The following is an 18,413-nucleotide window of genomic DNA, read 5'->3' as shown; positions in this document are numbered from 1 at the left end:
CCCTTTTCATCTCGTCGGATAGTGCCTGGAACGAATGGGTGGTGGTTCTCCCACACCACCGTTTTGTTGGATTTGTTGGAGCTGTTGGGTGAGCTCGGACACCTGCGCTACCAAGGCTTGCACCGTGCGACCTGTGGCAACCATCTGCTCCTCCTGCTGATCCATACAAGACATGCTTCTGGACAGAAATTCTGTCAAATACGGTGCACTCACTGAATCCATAAAGGATGGAATAAGGATGGAATCCATAAAGGATGGAATCCATCACATGGAATAAGACAGAGGATTAAATTGCGAGTGAAACAATAAACATTTATTGAAAGACACAGGTAAGAGTAGTTAAACAGGGTCAGACGAAGATGTGGTGCCTGGGACAGTCTGTGCCTTGGCAGCGCAGGGACTCAATGGGCAACGAAGATCCTCCGCGAAAGTGAGAGGAGCGATCGGGAGATCCAAACCACAACTGAACAAGTAACCCAACGATCTGACAAACACAAGACAAATGACAAGGAGTATAAATAGACACAGATGATGAGTGGCAGCTGGCACTGATAATCAGCTGAGTGGTAATCAGCGGCCACACGCACACACGTACACACAGAGCGAGAACAAGCCAGTGAATTCATGAACTGCAACACAGTGACTGAACAAGCTTAACAAGAATGAATTCAACAGACACAACAGATTGTGTTTGACAGTTTATGGGCTTGGTCGCCTCAAGTGACATGTTTTTTTTTTTTTTTTTTTTCTTAAATGCAAATCAAGTAAAGCAAGCTGAGTTCCCTGAAAAGGATGGTTCTGTAATACGATAGAAAGCACATTTAACCTGAGCTACCCAACAGGCTCAATCAATGCTGATAATCTGTGGGAAAGTCTATTCTGAACTTCTGTTCGGGGATTTTCATCAATGAAAGATGATGGTCTTAACACCCTTAAAGGCAGAGGTCAGCCCAAAACCTGAGGTGACAGTGAGCATGAGTTTGCTGGAAACCTGGTTTTTGTTCCCCAAAGAATCTTTCAGTAAACAGTTTGTAAAATAACCATTCTTTCTTAGTGTAAACATATAAAGAACATATTTTTCACCATAAAGAACCTTCTGTGCAATTGAAAGTTTTCATAGAAGTTTCTTTATGGAACCACAGATGCCTTTATTTTTAAGAGTGTAGGGATCTGCTGGAAGCCGGGGGTCTGACTGTGAGCAGTGGTCTGAGTATGACTGAAAACTGGGGAAGAACAATATTTTCTTCTTGGGCAGATAAATATAATTTTTCTAGACTGAGTTAATATTGGGGGAAATCAGCAGAATTCTCTTGAATGGATTTAAATACAAAGGGTAAATTTGGGTAATAAGGGTAAAATGAAGAATCCTGCTTGAAACTCTTGAACCTTGATGGGCTTGATGATCTCACACTGAAGTGAAAAAGGTAAATGTAATTTGATTCTGATTTCTAAATGGCAGGGTTTTTGCATGGCATAATAAACAACAAAATTAAAGACTAAAAAAAGACACATTTTTAGAACAATGTCCACCAATGACCACATTATTCTCTGCCCTGAAATGAGAATTAATGAGAACCACAGGGTAAATTAAAAAATATATGACAAACAAATATAACACATACAGAAAGTAAAACAAATATACATGTCAAAATCACAGACAAGTCACAAGTTGTTTGTAGCTCTAAATATTCAGGAAACACAGTCCCCATAACATCACAGCTGAAATGCAATAAGTAACACTTAAATGTGAAATAAAAGCTCCCCCACTTACTAGAATTCTGTAGACCATATCACAATGATAAAGATATTACAGGATTTTGGCATGCAAGTGTGAAATAAGTCAAACCATTCAATTGTTTTTTTCATTAAGCATATATTTCCATAAAGACATAACACCAAACACAAAAAGTATTGAGTTAGTAAAAGGTCTATAGGTTCAGATTATAGACCATACAAAGATTCAGTGACATCATATTGTGAGAACTGAGCAGAACAGTCAAACATCCAAACTCCTCCATGAGCAGAGGACATAAAGATACAGAAATATATGTGAACTTTCAGATGGTAAGGTAACCATAAATCCCAAAACAAAAACAAAAAAACAAAGAGGAGGTAGCAACCACTGAGTAATACTTGTTGAGAACATCAGTGCAGATGCGCTATCTAACATAGTTCAGTCAGTCACAGCTGAAATGGTTGCTTGCGTGATGCAAAACCTGTGAAAGCAGCATTCCAGCTCTTGTGGTTAGCCAATTGTACTGTTTAAATATTTAAAGCCTGATTTATCTATTTATCTTTTTATAGATAAGTGATTCACTGTTTTTAGTTGGCATGTCATGTAGATGTCATGCCTCAACATGTATACTGATACTGAAGTGACACAAAAACCTGTGAGTTAGTCCAAACCATCCATGCATGTTTCAGAGATCTTACAGGATATCAAACAAATTATAATCTTCTTTTGCAATTTGCAATATACAAAGCATTCTACACTTCATATTCAGTGCCTCAATATCACATTTAAGGAGGAATAAGTCTCATTCCTGTGCCTTATAAAAATGTGTGACTGTGCAAAATACTAGACTTTGGAAAGAACTTTACAATTTATACACGCCTTTTGATGTATTCCATTTAAAGAAAGAAAGAAATAACCAAAAATATTAATACACTGAAGTTTTAGATAATGTGAATACTGAACAACCACTCAAAACATCATTGTTGTTTCCCCCAAGAATACATTATCCACCATTCAACCCATCATCTGCTCTGACCAGAACAGTTGCTTCCCTTCAGTCTCCCGGGACTTTATTTTACAACATTATGTCTATAAAACCTAAACAGCATCCATACAGTACCTATATAGTTTCTGGGTCCCGCCCACTTTATGATGTCAAGACATCACACATTTTTTTCTCCATAGGTAAATCTGCTACAGAACCTTGAGTTGAACTACACCAAGTTAACACTGGCACTTATTTACTGATACCCGTGTGACATTACATTTATTGATCCACATTTGCCACTTAAATTACATTGTTACAATTCCCTTTATGTAACAAAGGTCAATTCATTGTTACAGGCATAATTTGTATCAAATAATGTACTCGTAAATATTAAAGTGCCCCAATTATTTTTCAAATATTACCTTTCATGCAGTGTGTAATATAGCTGTTTGTTAATGTAAAATGTCTGCAAAGTTTTAAAGATCAAAGTGCATGACAAATAAAGTTATTGTCTCCTAAAAGAAAGAAACGATTCTGAACTGCTGAAACGAGTCTTCAGCAATTCCAGTCTCACTTCCTGCTACATACCTATATAACAATGAAACAATTTTGCATAATGCATAACGCCGAGGAAGCCTCCGGAGCTGAAATTCAGATATGATAATAGGCATTTAATTTCCGACTTGTGCTGTAAGTGGTACACCAATCAGAACAGACTGGGATGTCTGACCAATCAGAGCAATGTAGGCTCGTTGAAAGGAGGAGTTAGTGAGAAGAAATCTTCGAATAAATCATTTTCAGACTCTTTAAGAAATAAGGTGATGTGCAATGTATACTATGAGAAAGTTCAAGTGTTTTTTGACCTTTGATGCATGTAAACCTTAATCCAGGAGACGTCCAAAACAAAATAAGAAACCTTTAAAATAGCATAATAGGGGCACTTTAAACAATTCTTTATTTTACCTACAGGAAAACGAGACAACTGTGATGTCTCTACAGTGCATCTATTTTTTTATTTCCTCTTCTGTTATTAATATTTGATGTATGTAGTAGACAAGTTATGTGCCTTTGCTCATTGTCCAGGGATTTCACTTTTGCTCTATCATCTAACATAAATGGAACATAATTCTAGGAGATTTAACAATACAAAGGTCATAATTTTGGCACTTAATCACATGAAGACATTTTATAACTATTAGACAAAGTTATTTTATACATGTCATTTACAACATTTCACATGTACCTTATGTTTGACAGGTAAAACTAACAATAAGGTTTCAATTTGTTAACAGCAGTTATATATTATTGTATAAATAAATAAAAAAAATATTATGAACAAACATGAATTAACAATGAATAGTATATTTATAAACAAACAATAACCTAGATGAATACATGCTATAAAAATTGTTGTTTATTGTTAGTTCATGAAACCTAATGCATTAACTGATGTTAACAAATTGAACCTTAGGTTACACTTTATTTTAAGGTGTCATTGTTTCAGTGAAAATATACATTTAATTACTGAGTAATATTAATTAACTAAATGTACTTACTATAGGGTTAGGGATAGAATTTGGGTTTGGTTTAGGGTTAGTTGCATATAATTATGCATAATTTAAAGTTATTACTATAGTAATTACATGTAACGTTTACAAGGACACTGTAAAATAAAGCGTTACCAAACCTTAATGTAAAGCGGTACAGCTAAACTCAAGACAAGACCATCCTCTCGATACAGCCGTGTCTACAATGTTTGAATGAATGACTTTTTCACCAGATACAGCTGCCACATTTCCAAATATGTTAGGCCTTTCAGTCTTAACATGAACATCACCTTTGCACAAACTCTTCTACTCTAATGTCTTTCTCCATTAGGTTTGTTCCTCTCATTTGTTTCCCACTTTCCAAAAAGCAGCTATTCAAAGGACATAAGGTTTGCTGGTATCTGTGGAAAACAATGTGATATTCCTTGAATTGCTTGTTAATTACACAACTTTTTAAAAATTTTATTACGAGAACACGCTTACCTGCGGTCTTGTACTCCTGCAAGCCTCGGCTAGGTGTCTGTGCCAGATAATCGCAGAGAAACGGGATCCAGTCTGGAACTTGTAAACATTACCTGATACCACAGAATAAAACAAATGAACTTGCATGAGTTTATTCAAATGAAGTTGTGTGACATTGCAAATCTGCCATTTATAGAGCCAAAAAGTCATTTCTTGAATACATTTTATTGTAGCAATGACTCATTTCTTTCGTGGAAGATAATTCATCACTTTTGTGCATATTCTGTGTGTGATTGCTGTGCAAGTTTCCTCCCCAGACTAAAATGCATGTTTGAGCTGTTTTAACTGAAAGCAACATGCACTGACATATCATAAAGTGGAGTGGCCAAGGGGTATGTGGAGATCCCCCCCGGTGGAAAGCGCGGTTGTGATGCAATTGTATCCACAAATCGCTGCAGCCTGACAGGTTATTCGCGTCTCCCATCCAAGGCCTGTAAATTCTCATATGTGCTTCCGGCCAAGGCTTTCAGAGCCGCTGGACATGTCGCCTCCACCCTGCAAGCCATGGCAGGGTCAAGGCACTCAAAGAGCTGTACGAGGGTAGTTCTGACTCTGGGTCAGGTACTGCGCACAGTGATGGACCTCGCCCTACGTGCAACGGAAGTCACTGCGCGGTTCCTTGTGCAGACTGTCCACACTTGTGGTCCAGGAACGCCATCTATGGCTGAACCTGGCAAATATGAGGGAGACCGACAAATATAAATTTCTCTACTCCCCAGTCTCTCAGGCTGGCCTCTCTGGCGATGCGGTTGAGAACTTCGCCCAGCAGTTCTCGGCTGGACAGATGCAGACGGAGGCCATTAAGCACATCCTGCCCCGGCGGCTGCAGTGATGGAGGGAACAGCTGTTCAGAAGATGGTTACCACACCACTCCTGGTGAAGAATCTTTTGTTGAGTTTAATTTCTGTTCTCCTAAATTCTCAAAAAAAGAGCAGTTTCCTCTATCTCTGGGTCCCAAGAGGGTGCGGGCGGCAGTGTGCAACGCTATGCCTTGCCACTCTCATATCCCTTTTCTATCGCCAGCTGGCAACAGTATGCGGTTCGAGGACGAGATGTCTTCTCACGCACAGCCAAACCATGGAGCCAGGATAGTGTTGCACAACACACTCAGACCTCTGTGGTCCCTCTGACCCCGCTTGTATGACCTCTGGAAGCCTGGCTAGCGCTTCCCAGACAGTCTCGCTGGCTCATTCGGGCCATCAGACTCGGCTTTGCGATTTAGTTCGCCTGGTGTCCCAAGTTCAGGGAACTGGATGTTCACCTCAGTGGTGAACAAGGATGCTTCTGTCCTGCCCCCTTCTAGAACAATGTGCATTTACATTAACATATTTAATGTCATGCAATTACAGTGTTATTAGCTCACTATCTTAGCCTTTTTCAGTGCATTAGGTGAGGTAAACGGATAATATCAGTGATTCTTTTTTCTTTATCAAAACACTAAAACTGGTACCGTTTTGGAGAGAAATTGGGTCTTTTTAATCTCTCTATTTAACCCATCTCATGGTGTGTGATGCTGAACTCTCGTATGAGTTTCTAAAGGTTTTTGAATTCTTTGCACTGTTCCAAACATTGATATTTTATGTGCAACAATAGCATGCTCCGGCTCAGTAGCCTTAAACCTAATTTTAAATCTTTTTTTTTTTTTTAAACAATAGGATTTTTTTAAATGGTAATAGTGTACTGAGAATAACTCTTTCATCGTCTCATCTCTGTACTAGTCTTTACATGTTGTTTTGATGCATTTTAAAAAGATGGATGATAGATAGCTTCAATCTTTCTGACAAACAACAAAAGATAATGTAAATTACAGTATATACAATGTTTTCTAAACTTTATAATTGTAGTGTACAGTGTTTACTATAAGGGGGTAGAATCCGCAGCTCAGTACTCACTACTCACGAGTAATTTAAAATAAGTTACTTTTTTACTCTTACACAAGTCGTTTTTTTTGGACAAGTACTTTTTACTCTACTCAAACTACATTATTTGGAATGTAACGATACTTTTACTTGAGTATATTTTTTCAGTACTCTTTCCACCACTGCAATCATCAGATCTAAAAATTGATGGAACTTCATGGAAAAGTATAGAGTGCAAAAGCACAACCACATTTTGACTAACATTTGTATGTAGTATGAAGCAATATAACAAAAACAAAAAAAATAGCGGTAACATTTTACAATAAGGTCTCATTTGTTAACATTAGGTAATGTATTAACTAACATGAACTAACAATGAGCAATACATTTATTACTGTATTTATTAATCTTTGTTAATGTTAGTAAATAAAAATACATTTTCGTGCAATCGTGCATTGTTTGTTCATGTTAGTTCACAGTGCATTAACTAATGTTACCAAATACAACAGTACATACTACATTTCAAAAATGTATAACTAAGATTAATAAATGCTGTAGAAGTATTGTACATTATTAATTCTTGTTAACTAAAGAAGTTAACTAATGTTAACTAATAAAAAACCTTACGTTATATTTTTGAAGAATTATATTTTAACCCTTTCACGCATAGTGGTCACTACAGTGGACAGCTATTAAAAAAGCATTTTCTTGAATTTGCACGGGTTTTTATGGCAAAGTTGCACATCAGCCTCTTCATTGGACCCTGGTGCATCATCCTATAAATTGCAACCAAGTGGCAAGCCGTTGTGTTTCGATTTTTTCCCCTTCCAAGCCAAGATGGCCAAGGGTCAGTCATACATGCCAAGTTGCTCCGGAATATCCACCCATTCCTTCTATCCTAGGAGACTCTTGTAGGTAAAAAAAATATTGCAGCATCAAGCAATATCTAATGAGTCATATCACAGTAAAATTTTCCAAGTTTTGATTTTAGATTGAGAGAAAACTCTGATTAATCACATGTCCACTGTAGTGGACGTCATGCATCAATTGCTATATTTCAGCCACAATTCATAATTATATTGTGAATATTGTTTTTGAAATTTAAAACTTAAAAACTTAATCTGCAGTGACTTTTTACTGTAAATAAATGTATTATTAGAATGTAATTTTCATTGACATCGAAAAAAGTCACGTGATTACATAATGTATGACACTTGTAATGCATTACTTTACTTGTTAGATCAAAAAGTAATCTGATTTCGTAATGCATGTTATTGTAATGCGTTTTTTGACTCATAACATCAAAAAGTAATCTGATTACGTAATGCATGTTACTTGTAATGCGTTTCTTTACTCGTTACATCAAAAAGTAATCTGATTAGGTAATGCACATTACTTGTAGTTAATTACTTGTTAGATCAAAAAGTAATCTGATTAGGTAATGCATGTTACTTGTAACACATTACTTTACTTGTAACATCAAAAAAGTAATCTGAATGCATTATGTATGAAGCCTTTGCAATATTTTGCATTTATATTTTTTGTATATATTTTATAGTTTTCACATGATTTGATATAATTGTATTGATTAGTTTGTTAAATTCACATACTTCTGTGTATCAATAATCTGTTTGATTATTGTCTTATATTTAATATAGTATATCTTAAGTTTAAACCATAACCGCATGCTGTCCACTCAAGTGGACATCTGAAGATCTCTTTGAAAAATTTGTAAAAAAAATAAAATAAAAATCAATTCTTGTTTTTCATGCCCTAAGAGCAATAAAAACACATAGGAAAAAAAAACCTGACTGAGGTTATCATAATTCATGCATGAAAGGGTTAAGTGACACATATTAAATGTTCTTTAGACGAGTGACTAGACAAGTAAAAGTACCTCTTTCAGGATCAGTGAGCTGGAAAATATTTGGATGTTCAGGGTTTTCTGGCAGAACCACAATCCAACCTGTCAGCGTGATCTTTTTACATGGCCTGGATTTATACTAGATAAAAGCCACAATTACAAAGAGGTTATGCAAAGAAGTTCATTTAAGTGTAAACTTGATTTAAGTTTAAATTTGAAGAAGTAACACTGATAATTCCCTGAATTGTTTTCCAAATGCAGTTAGGTTGAACATAATTTATTTAAATTACGTTCTTAAAGCTGAAGTGTGTAAATAAAATAATGACTGTTTTCAAACTTCCCCGTCTACCATTGGTCGTGTCAAACAGACAAACCCCTTCCCAAATTAATTAAATCAGTTTGGTTAAAATTATTATTATTTTTTTTTAATTAGCATGATAGTAGGCTACATATTAATTATTTGACAATGTAAAGTCTAAATAATGGCTTAGATGTCACTTCATACAGTTGTGATCAGAATAATTGGCACCCATGGTAAATATGATCAAAGATGGCTGTAAAAATATATCTGCATTGTTTATCCTTTTGAACTTTCATTCAAAAAATGCACAAAAACCTAGCCTTTCATTGAAGTGAAAGACTTGAAAGTGGGGGGGATATCACATTTTTAAATAAATGTTTTTCTCCAAAACACTCCAAGATTTTTTTTACGCGTAAAATATCTCTGAAGTATATTCCCATTAATATTTTAAAAAAACTTAACACACCAGGGTGACTAGGAACATACAATTTTCTAGCTATGACTTAGTTGTGACTCCACAGGAGTATAAATATGAGGAAACACAAAGGCCAATTTCCCTAAATCATTAATCACACTGAGTAAACCCAAAGAATATAGTTCTGATGTGCAGCAAAAGATTGTTGAGCTTTCACAAAATAGAAAGTGTCTGTAAGATAATAGCTAAAACATTGAAAATCTCCATTTCCACCAACACATTTCCTCCAATCAACTAAAGATGTTATGAATCTGCCTGGAAGAGGACGTGTGTCTATATTGTCTTAATGCACGGTGAGGAGGAAAGTTTGAGTGGCCAAAGACTCTACAAGGATCACAGATGGAGAATTGCAGAGATAAGTTGAGTCTTGGGGGTCAGAGAGCCTAAAAAATAAATAAACAACCTCTACATCAGCACATTTTGTTTGGGAGGGTTTCAAGAAAAATCCTCCTCGCTCTTCCAAAAATAAACTCCAGCATATTCAGTTGTCAGACACGACTGGAACTTCAAATGGGACCAGCTTCTATTGTCAGACGAAACAAAAGAAAGAGCTTTTTGGCAGCAAACCCGCCAGATGTGTTTGGTGCAAACAGGGATAAAAAGTAACCCATGCCTACGGTTAAATATACTGCTGGATCTTTAATGTTGTGGGCCTATTTTTTTGCTGGAGGTCCTGAACATCTTGTTCAGATACATGGCATCATGGATTCTAGCAAATACCAACAGATAAAAAAACAAAACCTGATCACTTCTGCTAGAAATGTTATAATGGGCCGTGGTTGGATCTTCCATCAGGACAACGATACAAAACAAACATAAAATCAACACAAAAATGTGTCACTGAGCACAAAATGAAGCTTCTGCCACGACCATCCCAGTCCCCAGACCTGAACCCTATAGAAGATGAGTGGAGTGAACTGAGGAGAAGCAGCACAACATGGATCTGGGAATCTGGAGAGATTCTGTATGGAGGAATGGTCTCTGATCTCTTGTCAGTTGTTCTCCAAACTCAACAGGCATTATAGAAAAAGACTCAGAGCTGTTATCTTGGCAAAAGGTTGCAAAAAGTATTTAATAAAAGGGTGCCAATAACTATGGCCAACGTGTTTTGGAGAAAAGCATTTATTTCATAATGTGATTTACCCCCCACTTTCAGTTTTTTTTACTTCAATGAAATGCTAGATTTTTGTGAATTTTTTGAATGAAAGATCAAAAGGATAAACAATGCAGATTTATTTTTACAGCATCTTTGATCATATTTACCATGGGTGCCAATAATTCAGACCACAACTGTAAACAAAGCTCTTAATAACATCACTCTAAATTGTAATGTAGATGCATGCATTTTCTGTTAAGCTGCTTTGAAACAATATGTATTTTAAAAAGCGCTATACAAATAAATGTGAATTGAACTGAACTGAATTGAATTGAACTGAACTCTATGTTTTCTCACTGGATTGAAGGAATAATTAATCACTTACATGTCTTCGCTCATTTGCTCTTAGAGCTTTAGAACCAAAATAGATGAGAATGGAGCCGGATAAGACAATCCAGTAGCGCTTCCAGGATGAAAGCTGGCGTAAAGAAAACAAGAGTGCAAATCAACTTAAGAGACAGATTAAGTGCTCTTCTCTATTAACTCTAACAGACATGACTATTTTATTGACCTATCCATCTTTATTCCTTTATTAATTTACTAATAACCAAGACAGACCCATTTAAACTTAGACTTCCAAGACTTCTTGTGTGTAACCGTGATGCATATTTTTCAGGATTAGAAATCTTTTGTAACAATGTATAAGTCTTTACTGTCACTTTTGATCAATTTAATGCATACTTTCTGAATCAAAGTATTAAGTTTTGTACTTTGCAAGTACTTGTGCCTTGTCTTTTTAATGTAAAATGCAACTTTTTTTTTTTGCCTCATTCCATCAGAACTTTCTGGACAGGTATGATCACTGCATCCTTAAAATTTAACCCAATAAGTGTCATGTTTTCTTAGACATTAAATCTGGCAAATGACAGGATAGTCTACCCAAAAATTGACTGTAAATGTAGATGTTGAACATTATGTTGAAAGTGCCTGAAATGCCTGGCATTACAGTTCCTGTTTCAGTCTTTCATGTCAAGATTTTGAAGCATTTACTGCTACCAGGTGTAACTAGGTCATGTTTAATGTTATCTGTAAAATAAATTTGACTGCACATTTGACTGCACACTTACAGTTGGTTTTTTACCCTCCTTCATCAGTGTCTTTCTCCGCAGGGGTCCTTCAATGGTTATGCTGCTCAAAGAACTGCATTCATAGCTGGATACGGACCCTGGGGTGCTGATGAGGAAGTAAGAGGATCATATTTACCTCACTGTTTGCCTAAGCATGAAGTAATGAGGTTACGCAAATCGTTTGCAAAAAAGGCAGCTATACATGAAAAACCTGTTTTATATGAATATTTAAAAAGACAATAGTATGCATTTGAGTTGTGTGCTTATGGACACAAAATTAACAGCTACAAGGTTTCCTACCTATAAATATAACTTCTGCTTCTAGGAGAGTTACAGATTGGGACTCGCCAGTTTGGACCAAGTGTTGCGTACATACGGCCTCTGAAAGTGAATTTCATTTTTCATTTGTATTAAGAAAATAGTCACAGATAAATAACAAACATGTTGACAACTGACATTCTGAACATTGCCACGTAAAACAGAAAATGTGTAGAACTTTAAGAGGGAAAAAGGACAAAATATACACACACACACTTGAATATGTGGTTTATGGGGAACCATAAACTGTTTTTATACTGTACAAACTGTATATTGTGTCTCTTATCCCTAAACCAACCATCATAGAAATCTATTGCCATTTTTTTGGATTAAAAAAAAAAAATAATAATTTAGAATGTGCCCTTGTGAGCCATGATTATGTTGTAATTACGTTGTAAATAATATCATTATACACATTTGCGTCCTCAAAACCATATATACAAGAACACAGAGAGACAGACACAGACAGACACACACACACACGCAACAAAACAGAAAACACTAATTGCAATCTATATTCTATTCTATTCTATTCTAATGAATAATAATGATGTGTAATTAGCCTTACCTCTCAACAGTACTTGATAATTCATCACTAAAAGAGCTCTCTCTACTGCCTGCAGAGGGACAGAGAAAAGATGAATGTCAAGAAAAACAAACTCATTATCTTTTTTTCTTAAAATAAATTCATGAAAGGTGGTAACAGAAAAAAAAAATCAACAATGAAGATGACAGGTCTATTTAGGAATAAATGAATGTTAAGTTTTCAAAAGGCAAAAACCCACTGCACAAAATCTTGAACACCACTCCCATCTAGTGGTGAAAAATCAAAGACAAACACAATTCCAACACAGCAGTAATATTTGATGGTGGTAATGGTGGAACACTCCTAAATTAGGACACATAAATCCTTGCACTAATCCTGTGTTAGTGGAACAAAGACTGAGATGTGTACAATAGGAATAAACTGCAGTACCCAGTGAGATGCCGTTGGTAAATACTGAATCATGTGTGTGGTTTCTGACAGGACTGTGAGACTCTAAGAAGCTGTCATCCAGTAGGTGTCGAGCCTTTTCTTTTGCAGGGAATGTCGTACTTTTACTCTCCACTACACCAAACTGGCACATCATACTGTGACGAGACGGGTGAAGTGAAACAGAGAGAGGCAGTCAGATTAAGAAATGTGTTCCCTTGTGAAAAAGCTGTGCAGTTGTATTGAATGTGTACTTGCAGATAATATAATACTAATGAAATAAATGGCCACTTAAGTGTACTTGAAGAGAGTACACTTTTATGACTGTTTCTTAAAAAAAAGAAAAAGAAAAAAAAAGTGCACTTTGTAAAAATGTCAAAAAAGTTTTACTTTAAAATTCTTTTAAATCATTGTTTTACTCTTTTGTCATTCTTTTGAAAAAAATACACTTATTTTGATGTGTTGACTAACATACTAAAACACATGCAAGGTACTTGATTATAGGTTTAGTGTGTTATTCAATATTACATTTAAAGTTAACATATTTGAAAAGCACTAAAATGCAACTTAATTTATATTACCATAAATGCTCATCAGTACATTCATTAGTAAACTTAAACCATATTTCCAAAGAAAATAGAACTGTGAAATTACATATAAAGATGTGCATAAGTGGGTAAAAAAGCACACTACAGGTCAGCTAATTGCATTTAATATAAATTTAAAATATAATACATTATTTCTTATTTCATCATTCCTGTAATAAATACTCTTTTTAAAACGATGCTAAATTTTAAAAAGGTTAAAGGCAACTGCTCTTTATCTCCATTTTGGAGCAAAGTTATTTTCTTTTTTATTTAATTTTAATTCACACAATGTACTGTGATACTTACTTATTCCCCAGACTGTGGCTCTTTCTGTGTCGGGCAGGGGGTGGTGTTGGGAGGTGGGCAACCACTGATGTATCAGGACAGGTCGGTCGTCGGTTATACCGACTGAGGTTATACACTTCTGAGGGTCCTGTACACACACATGCACACACACATTTTCATGTTTTATGGGGACTTTCCATAGACATAATCATTTTTATACTGTACAAACTGTAAATTCTATCCCCTAACCATAAACCTACCCATCACAGAAAACGTTCTGCATTTTCATCATTTAGTGTGATTTATATGCTGTTTTCCTCATGGGGACCAAAAAATGTCCCCACAAGATCAAAGATTTCTGGCACTACCATCCTTGTGGGGTCATTTTGTTCTCATAATGTAGGGCACACACGCCCACACACACACACGCACGTACGTACGCACACACACACTCCATATCAAGGTCTTAAAGATCTCCTTGCTTGTTTAAACACTGAAACTACACTGAAACATAGATCGCTAGATTGTAGCTGCATTTGTAAAGCCTGTTCCTGTTCTGTTCAAAACAAGCAACCACAAAATGCTTACTAGGCACCAATTAAAGCGTGTGGATAATTAGAAAAGCTCTGGCTCTCAGAGAGCTAACAGGACTAAAACATTTGAAAACAGTCCCATAGTTCCACTGCTGCAAGTTAGGCATCATGTCAAAGAGGATGGCTCAGTTTCTCGAACCAGCCACAGCTTTACTGGCCTGGTAAACAAGAATGTCACTCTGAAATAGCAAAAATAAGTGGACAGCCAGTGAAAATGTTCCCTGCAGTCATGTGTACAGGCCTTTTTCCACAGTAAAAACCAGAGGGGGATGTGTAGCAATTTTATAAATGGCTTTTGAGTATTAGGACTATTATATTAATCATGACATTTCCTACTCTCTTTTATAGTACATTAATAGGTCTCATAATGGGTAAGAAGACTCTTTACCTAAATGAAAACAGGATTTCTTCCCAACTAACAATCAGAAGAGACAAGCTAAGTGATGCCAGTAGAGAGTGCATCATTAGAGGCCTTTCAAACACTAGATATATAGGCCAGGAAAACATAGTGGCCAACAGAGACTTCTCAAGAGTGGCAATGGACAATAATCAAGCGTAGCGTCAGTTCTGGCAGGTCACATTAGTCAAGCTCGCATCAGCTGACTCTCAGCTGATCCACGTCTACCTATAGAAATATGACACCTATCACTGTATACATATATAAGCTCCTTCAGTATTATCTATTATCTATCAATATTTCTCAGGAGCGAATTACCCTCCTCCATCCCCAGCTCCTCCTCTCGTCAGTCAGGATTTGGCCTTCTGATTCCCCCTTGAATCAGACTAAATTCTCAAATTATGTTGTACATTAAAATATTAACATTAATGATATCTGCAATACATTCATGTTGGTTCTGTTCTGTTCTGTTTATCTAAGGTTTTTTTTATTGCTGCTCTCCCTGCTCTTATCCATGCTAGGCTGCATGGATGCGCAGGGAGTTCTTGACCAGAACAGAACCACACCGCAAATCCTAACTGTATGCTAATTGTCGTCTTTGATGATAGTGGTCCTGACAGAAATACCAGCAAGAATTCTCTGAAATTTAGCAAAGAATATTTACACATTTAACAGCAAGAATGCAATGTTCAAATGTGAAAGTGAACAACTGAATCCCTTTACAAAGAGCCCAGTCTGTTAGTGAAGGGAACATGCGATGGTCACTTCAAGAAAGTAATTTAATCGTTTCTGGTCATGTGACCCAGGGTGAGAAGTCCTAGTGATTCATTTTAAATCTAGATATGGTGGGAGAGTTGGAGTTAACGTGTAAACAGAATAATTCAAATTGTTTCGTTTTGTTGTGATATATTATGCACATTTTCACCATGCATTTCATATTAAGTTTAAAAAAGTTAATAGATAAGAAATGTGTTTAAGCTTAATTTTTAATCTTATAAAGTTAAGAGCAGGGGTGCATTTCCCAAAACCAACTATTGTCGCAAGTTTAGTCGTTACCAACAGAGTTCAATGGAACTTGAGACCATAGTTGGCTAACAATGATTTTGGGAAATGCAGCCATGATCGGGAACACACATGCACACACAAAGCATATTTTAAAAACTTCATTATAAATGTATTTGCATTTATTTGTATCATATTAACAGCAATAATCAGATATTCCTGTTGTCGCTGACTAGCTTTGTCGTAGTAACATTCCATGTGAAGCTAATAAGGAAATGTCTTTCATTGCTCCTTTCAACAAGTGCTGCGTTCCAAACAGCTTCATTAGGACACACAAGTTCCCTGCTCCCTCCAACGTCCCCAATTCAAGGGCTCTGTAGGGCATAGGGACACTCACTTCCGATTGGAATTCACCCCTAACAGTTAATAATTAACATATAAAACTAAATAAAAATAATTTAAATAAATCATCACAAATAAAGCATTTGAGCATAAAATCTCCTCTTAAAATGCATGCATGCTTTTAGAAACAATTTCAAGCCATATACTGTAACACAAAAAGTTGAACGAGTGAGTTCATGTAGAAAAATCCAAATTAATTAAACCTGACATCCCTGAATTAAAAAAAAATATCTTGATTTTGACAATGCTTGATACAAAACATATTCTTTCCATATCCAATCTCAACCTAGATTTCTCCACGAGTTTGGCCAGTTCTGCCACAGCTGTTACAACCATAAAATGCTCAATGTAATTTGATTTCCATATATCTGACAGTCAAAAATAGGAAACATCCTAATTGCTCAGCCTCTCTTGAGAGGAACTACCATACACCATGATCTAATTCAAACTCTTCACTAACTTCAGTTCCTTGTCTTGACGTATAAGGAACAAAAAGGTTTATTAAACATATTTCTACTCTGTAGTGCTGTGTTCCTCCATGAGTGAAATTTGTGTGATTAAGGGTATGAAAGTGAAAACTATACTAGCACAATGGATGTTAAAAAAACATAACGTCATTTCTGTTAAGGTAAATGGGAGGCACTAATGGGCTATTTTTATATTTTATTTATTTGTATTATTTACTACACAAACTAACCAAGTTACAGTAATAAAAACGTAATAAAAATATGTTTTAAAATAAATAAAAATGTGTCTTTCCCAGGCACAGATAAATTTTACTCATTCAATATGTTTTTATACACAATTTGTGTTTTTATATTCTGGGTGTTTATGTAGTCTTTGATACCACATTGGGTTTTAAACTTCATGGTTGCAGGACTGAAAAGAGAAAAAGCTTAAAGCTTATGCATTTTAAGTCAAGATTTAGCTTTAACCTACAAAGGTCTATCTGAAATTTACCAAAGACCACCATGATCCAGAAAGACGGCTCCTTCAGAGCCACTCTACAGACGGCAGCTGGATGTTATCCGCCAGACAGAAAAGAATAAGCTCATGGGAGAATTGAAGAAAGGTCGCTCTTTTTAAACAAGCGTCTGTGGGGCTGATCTAGGTTCATGAATGCTAGGTTACATGAGTCTTACTCTTTTATTGTCCCTCCAACACACACATCTTCAGAATCCCTCCAACCAACAATGATTTCCAGACATACTGCAGAATACCAGCACCTCTCCTGTCAGATACAGCTGAAATACTTCAGCTAAATTACTGACGATCCTCCATTTTTCCACTGGTGATCATAACTCAGGAAAAAAAGACTAGAGTTAACCACTTCCAGGAGGAGTTTTTGAGAAGATTGAACTGAAAGGATGAAGCCAAGGCATAAACATTTTACCTCCAAGGTCTTCTTTGGAGGATACCAGACGAGGTGAGCTGTTCCCAGGTTCAATCTTCAACGATAGCCTGTATAAAAGGGTTGTGACAGGGTTATAGTCAATTAAATATTTTTTTTTTGGCCACATGGTTTAAACTACAGAAACATTTGGAAAGTCTTTTCCAATTATACATTATATCCTTTTCAAGCTCAACAATTATGCTCTGATACGGGAAAATATAATATAGATCATTTTTACAGAAAGACTATTGTTTTTGAAGCAAAGCACACAAATAATAGCTGTAAATAATGTAGTGTGGTGCAAGTTAGTCCCTCTAGTTAAGATTAGTATTTGTGTTATTATCCTTTTTGCACTGAGCTTCATATCCCATTACCTTCCTCAAAATATTTTGAATATAACAGGGGAATGTAGTTTAGGTTCCAATACTCCCTATTAACTAGTTGGTTATTAGCAAGCATATTATAATATAAATCACATATTAATGCCTTATTCTGCATGACCATATTCTACTTCCCTTAATCCTACCCAATACCTAAACTTAACAACTACGTTACTAACTATTAATACGCTGGCAAAAGTCGTAGTTAATAGTGAGAATTGAAATCTTATCTAAAGTGTGAACACACGCACGCACACACACAAACACACACACACACACACACACGCACACACACACACACACACACATATATATACAGGACACAAAAAAAAAAAATCTGTTGGTCCGGGTACATGGGGTTTGAGATCAAAAAATTGTTTCAAAGTTCATGAGTGTTTTAGAAAAAATAAAAAATAAAATACAACTTTTTAGGCATACATGGAACACATTTCTGCAAATGACCTCTTTATAGCCAGATCCATAGAATTCGCTGTAACAGCAGTGCCAGATGGCAGGACATGCTGTAAGTTTAGGCTAATGGTTTTAAGACTGTTACCCTGGATCGCTGA

General features: G+C 35.9%; 1 protein-coding gene across 1 annotated transcript in view; it reads right to left on the bottom strand.

Moving 5' to 3' along the window:
- Nucleotides 1-304: 304 nt before the first annotated feature.
- ralgps1 (Ral GEF with PH domain and SH3 binding motif 1) overlaps nucleotides 305-18,413 on the bottom strand; it is a 106,841-nt gene continuing 88,732 nt past the window's right edge. Inside the window, exons 13-22 of the mRNA XM_084087305.1 lie at nucleotides 17,465-17,532; nucleotides 13,699-13,825; nucleotides 12,809-12,963; nucleotides 12,401-12,449; nucleotides 11,815-11,895; nucleotides 11,515-11,620; nucleotides 10,773-10,865; nucleotides 8,549-8,654; nucleotides 4,754-4,845; nucleotides 305-4,671 (exon numbers count right to left, since the gene is read on the bottom strand). Of these exons, the coding sequence (XP_083943431.1) occupies nucleotides 4,642-4,671; nucleotides 4,754-4,845; nucleotides 8,549-8,654; nucleotides 10,773-10,865; nucleotides 11,515-11,620; nucleotides 11,815-11,895; nucleotides 12,401-12,449; nucleotides 12,809-12,963; nucleotides 13,699-13,825; nucleotides 17,465-17,532 (907 nt within the window). The 3' untranslated portion in view covers nucleotides 305-4,641. The remainder of the gene's footprint in view (nucleotides 4,672-4,753; nucleotides 4,846-8,548; nucleotides 8,655-10,772; nucleotides 10,866-11,514; nucleotides 11,621-11,814; nucleotides 11,896-12,400; nucleotides 12,450-12,808; nucleotides 12,964-13,698; nucleotides 13,826-17,464; nucleotides 17,533-18,413) is intronic.

The sequence above is a fragment of the Abramis brama genome (assembly GCF_963993115.1).
Source record: "Abramis brama genome assembly, chromosome: 16".
Lineage (NCBI taxonomy): Eukaryota > Metazoa > Chordata > Actinopteri > Cypriniformes > Leuciscidae > Abramis > Abramis brama.
Note: the sequence above shows the minus strand (reverse complement) of the source record. Positions and strands in the feature narration are given on the sequence as shown.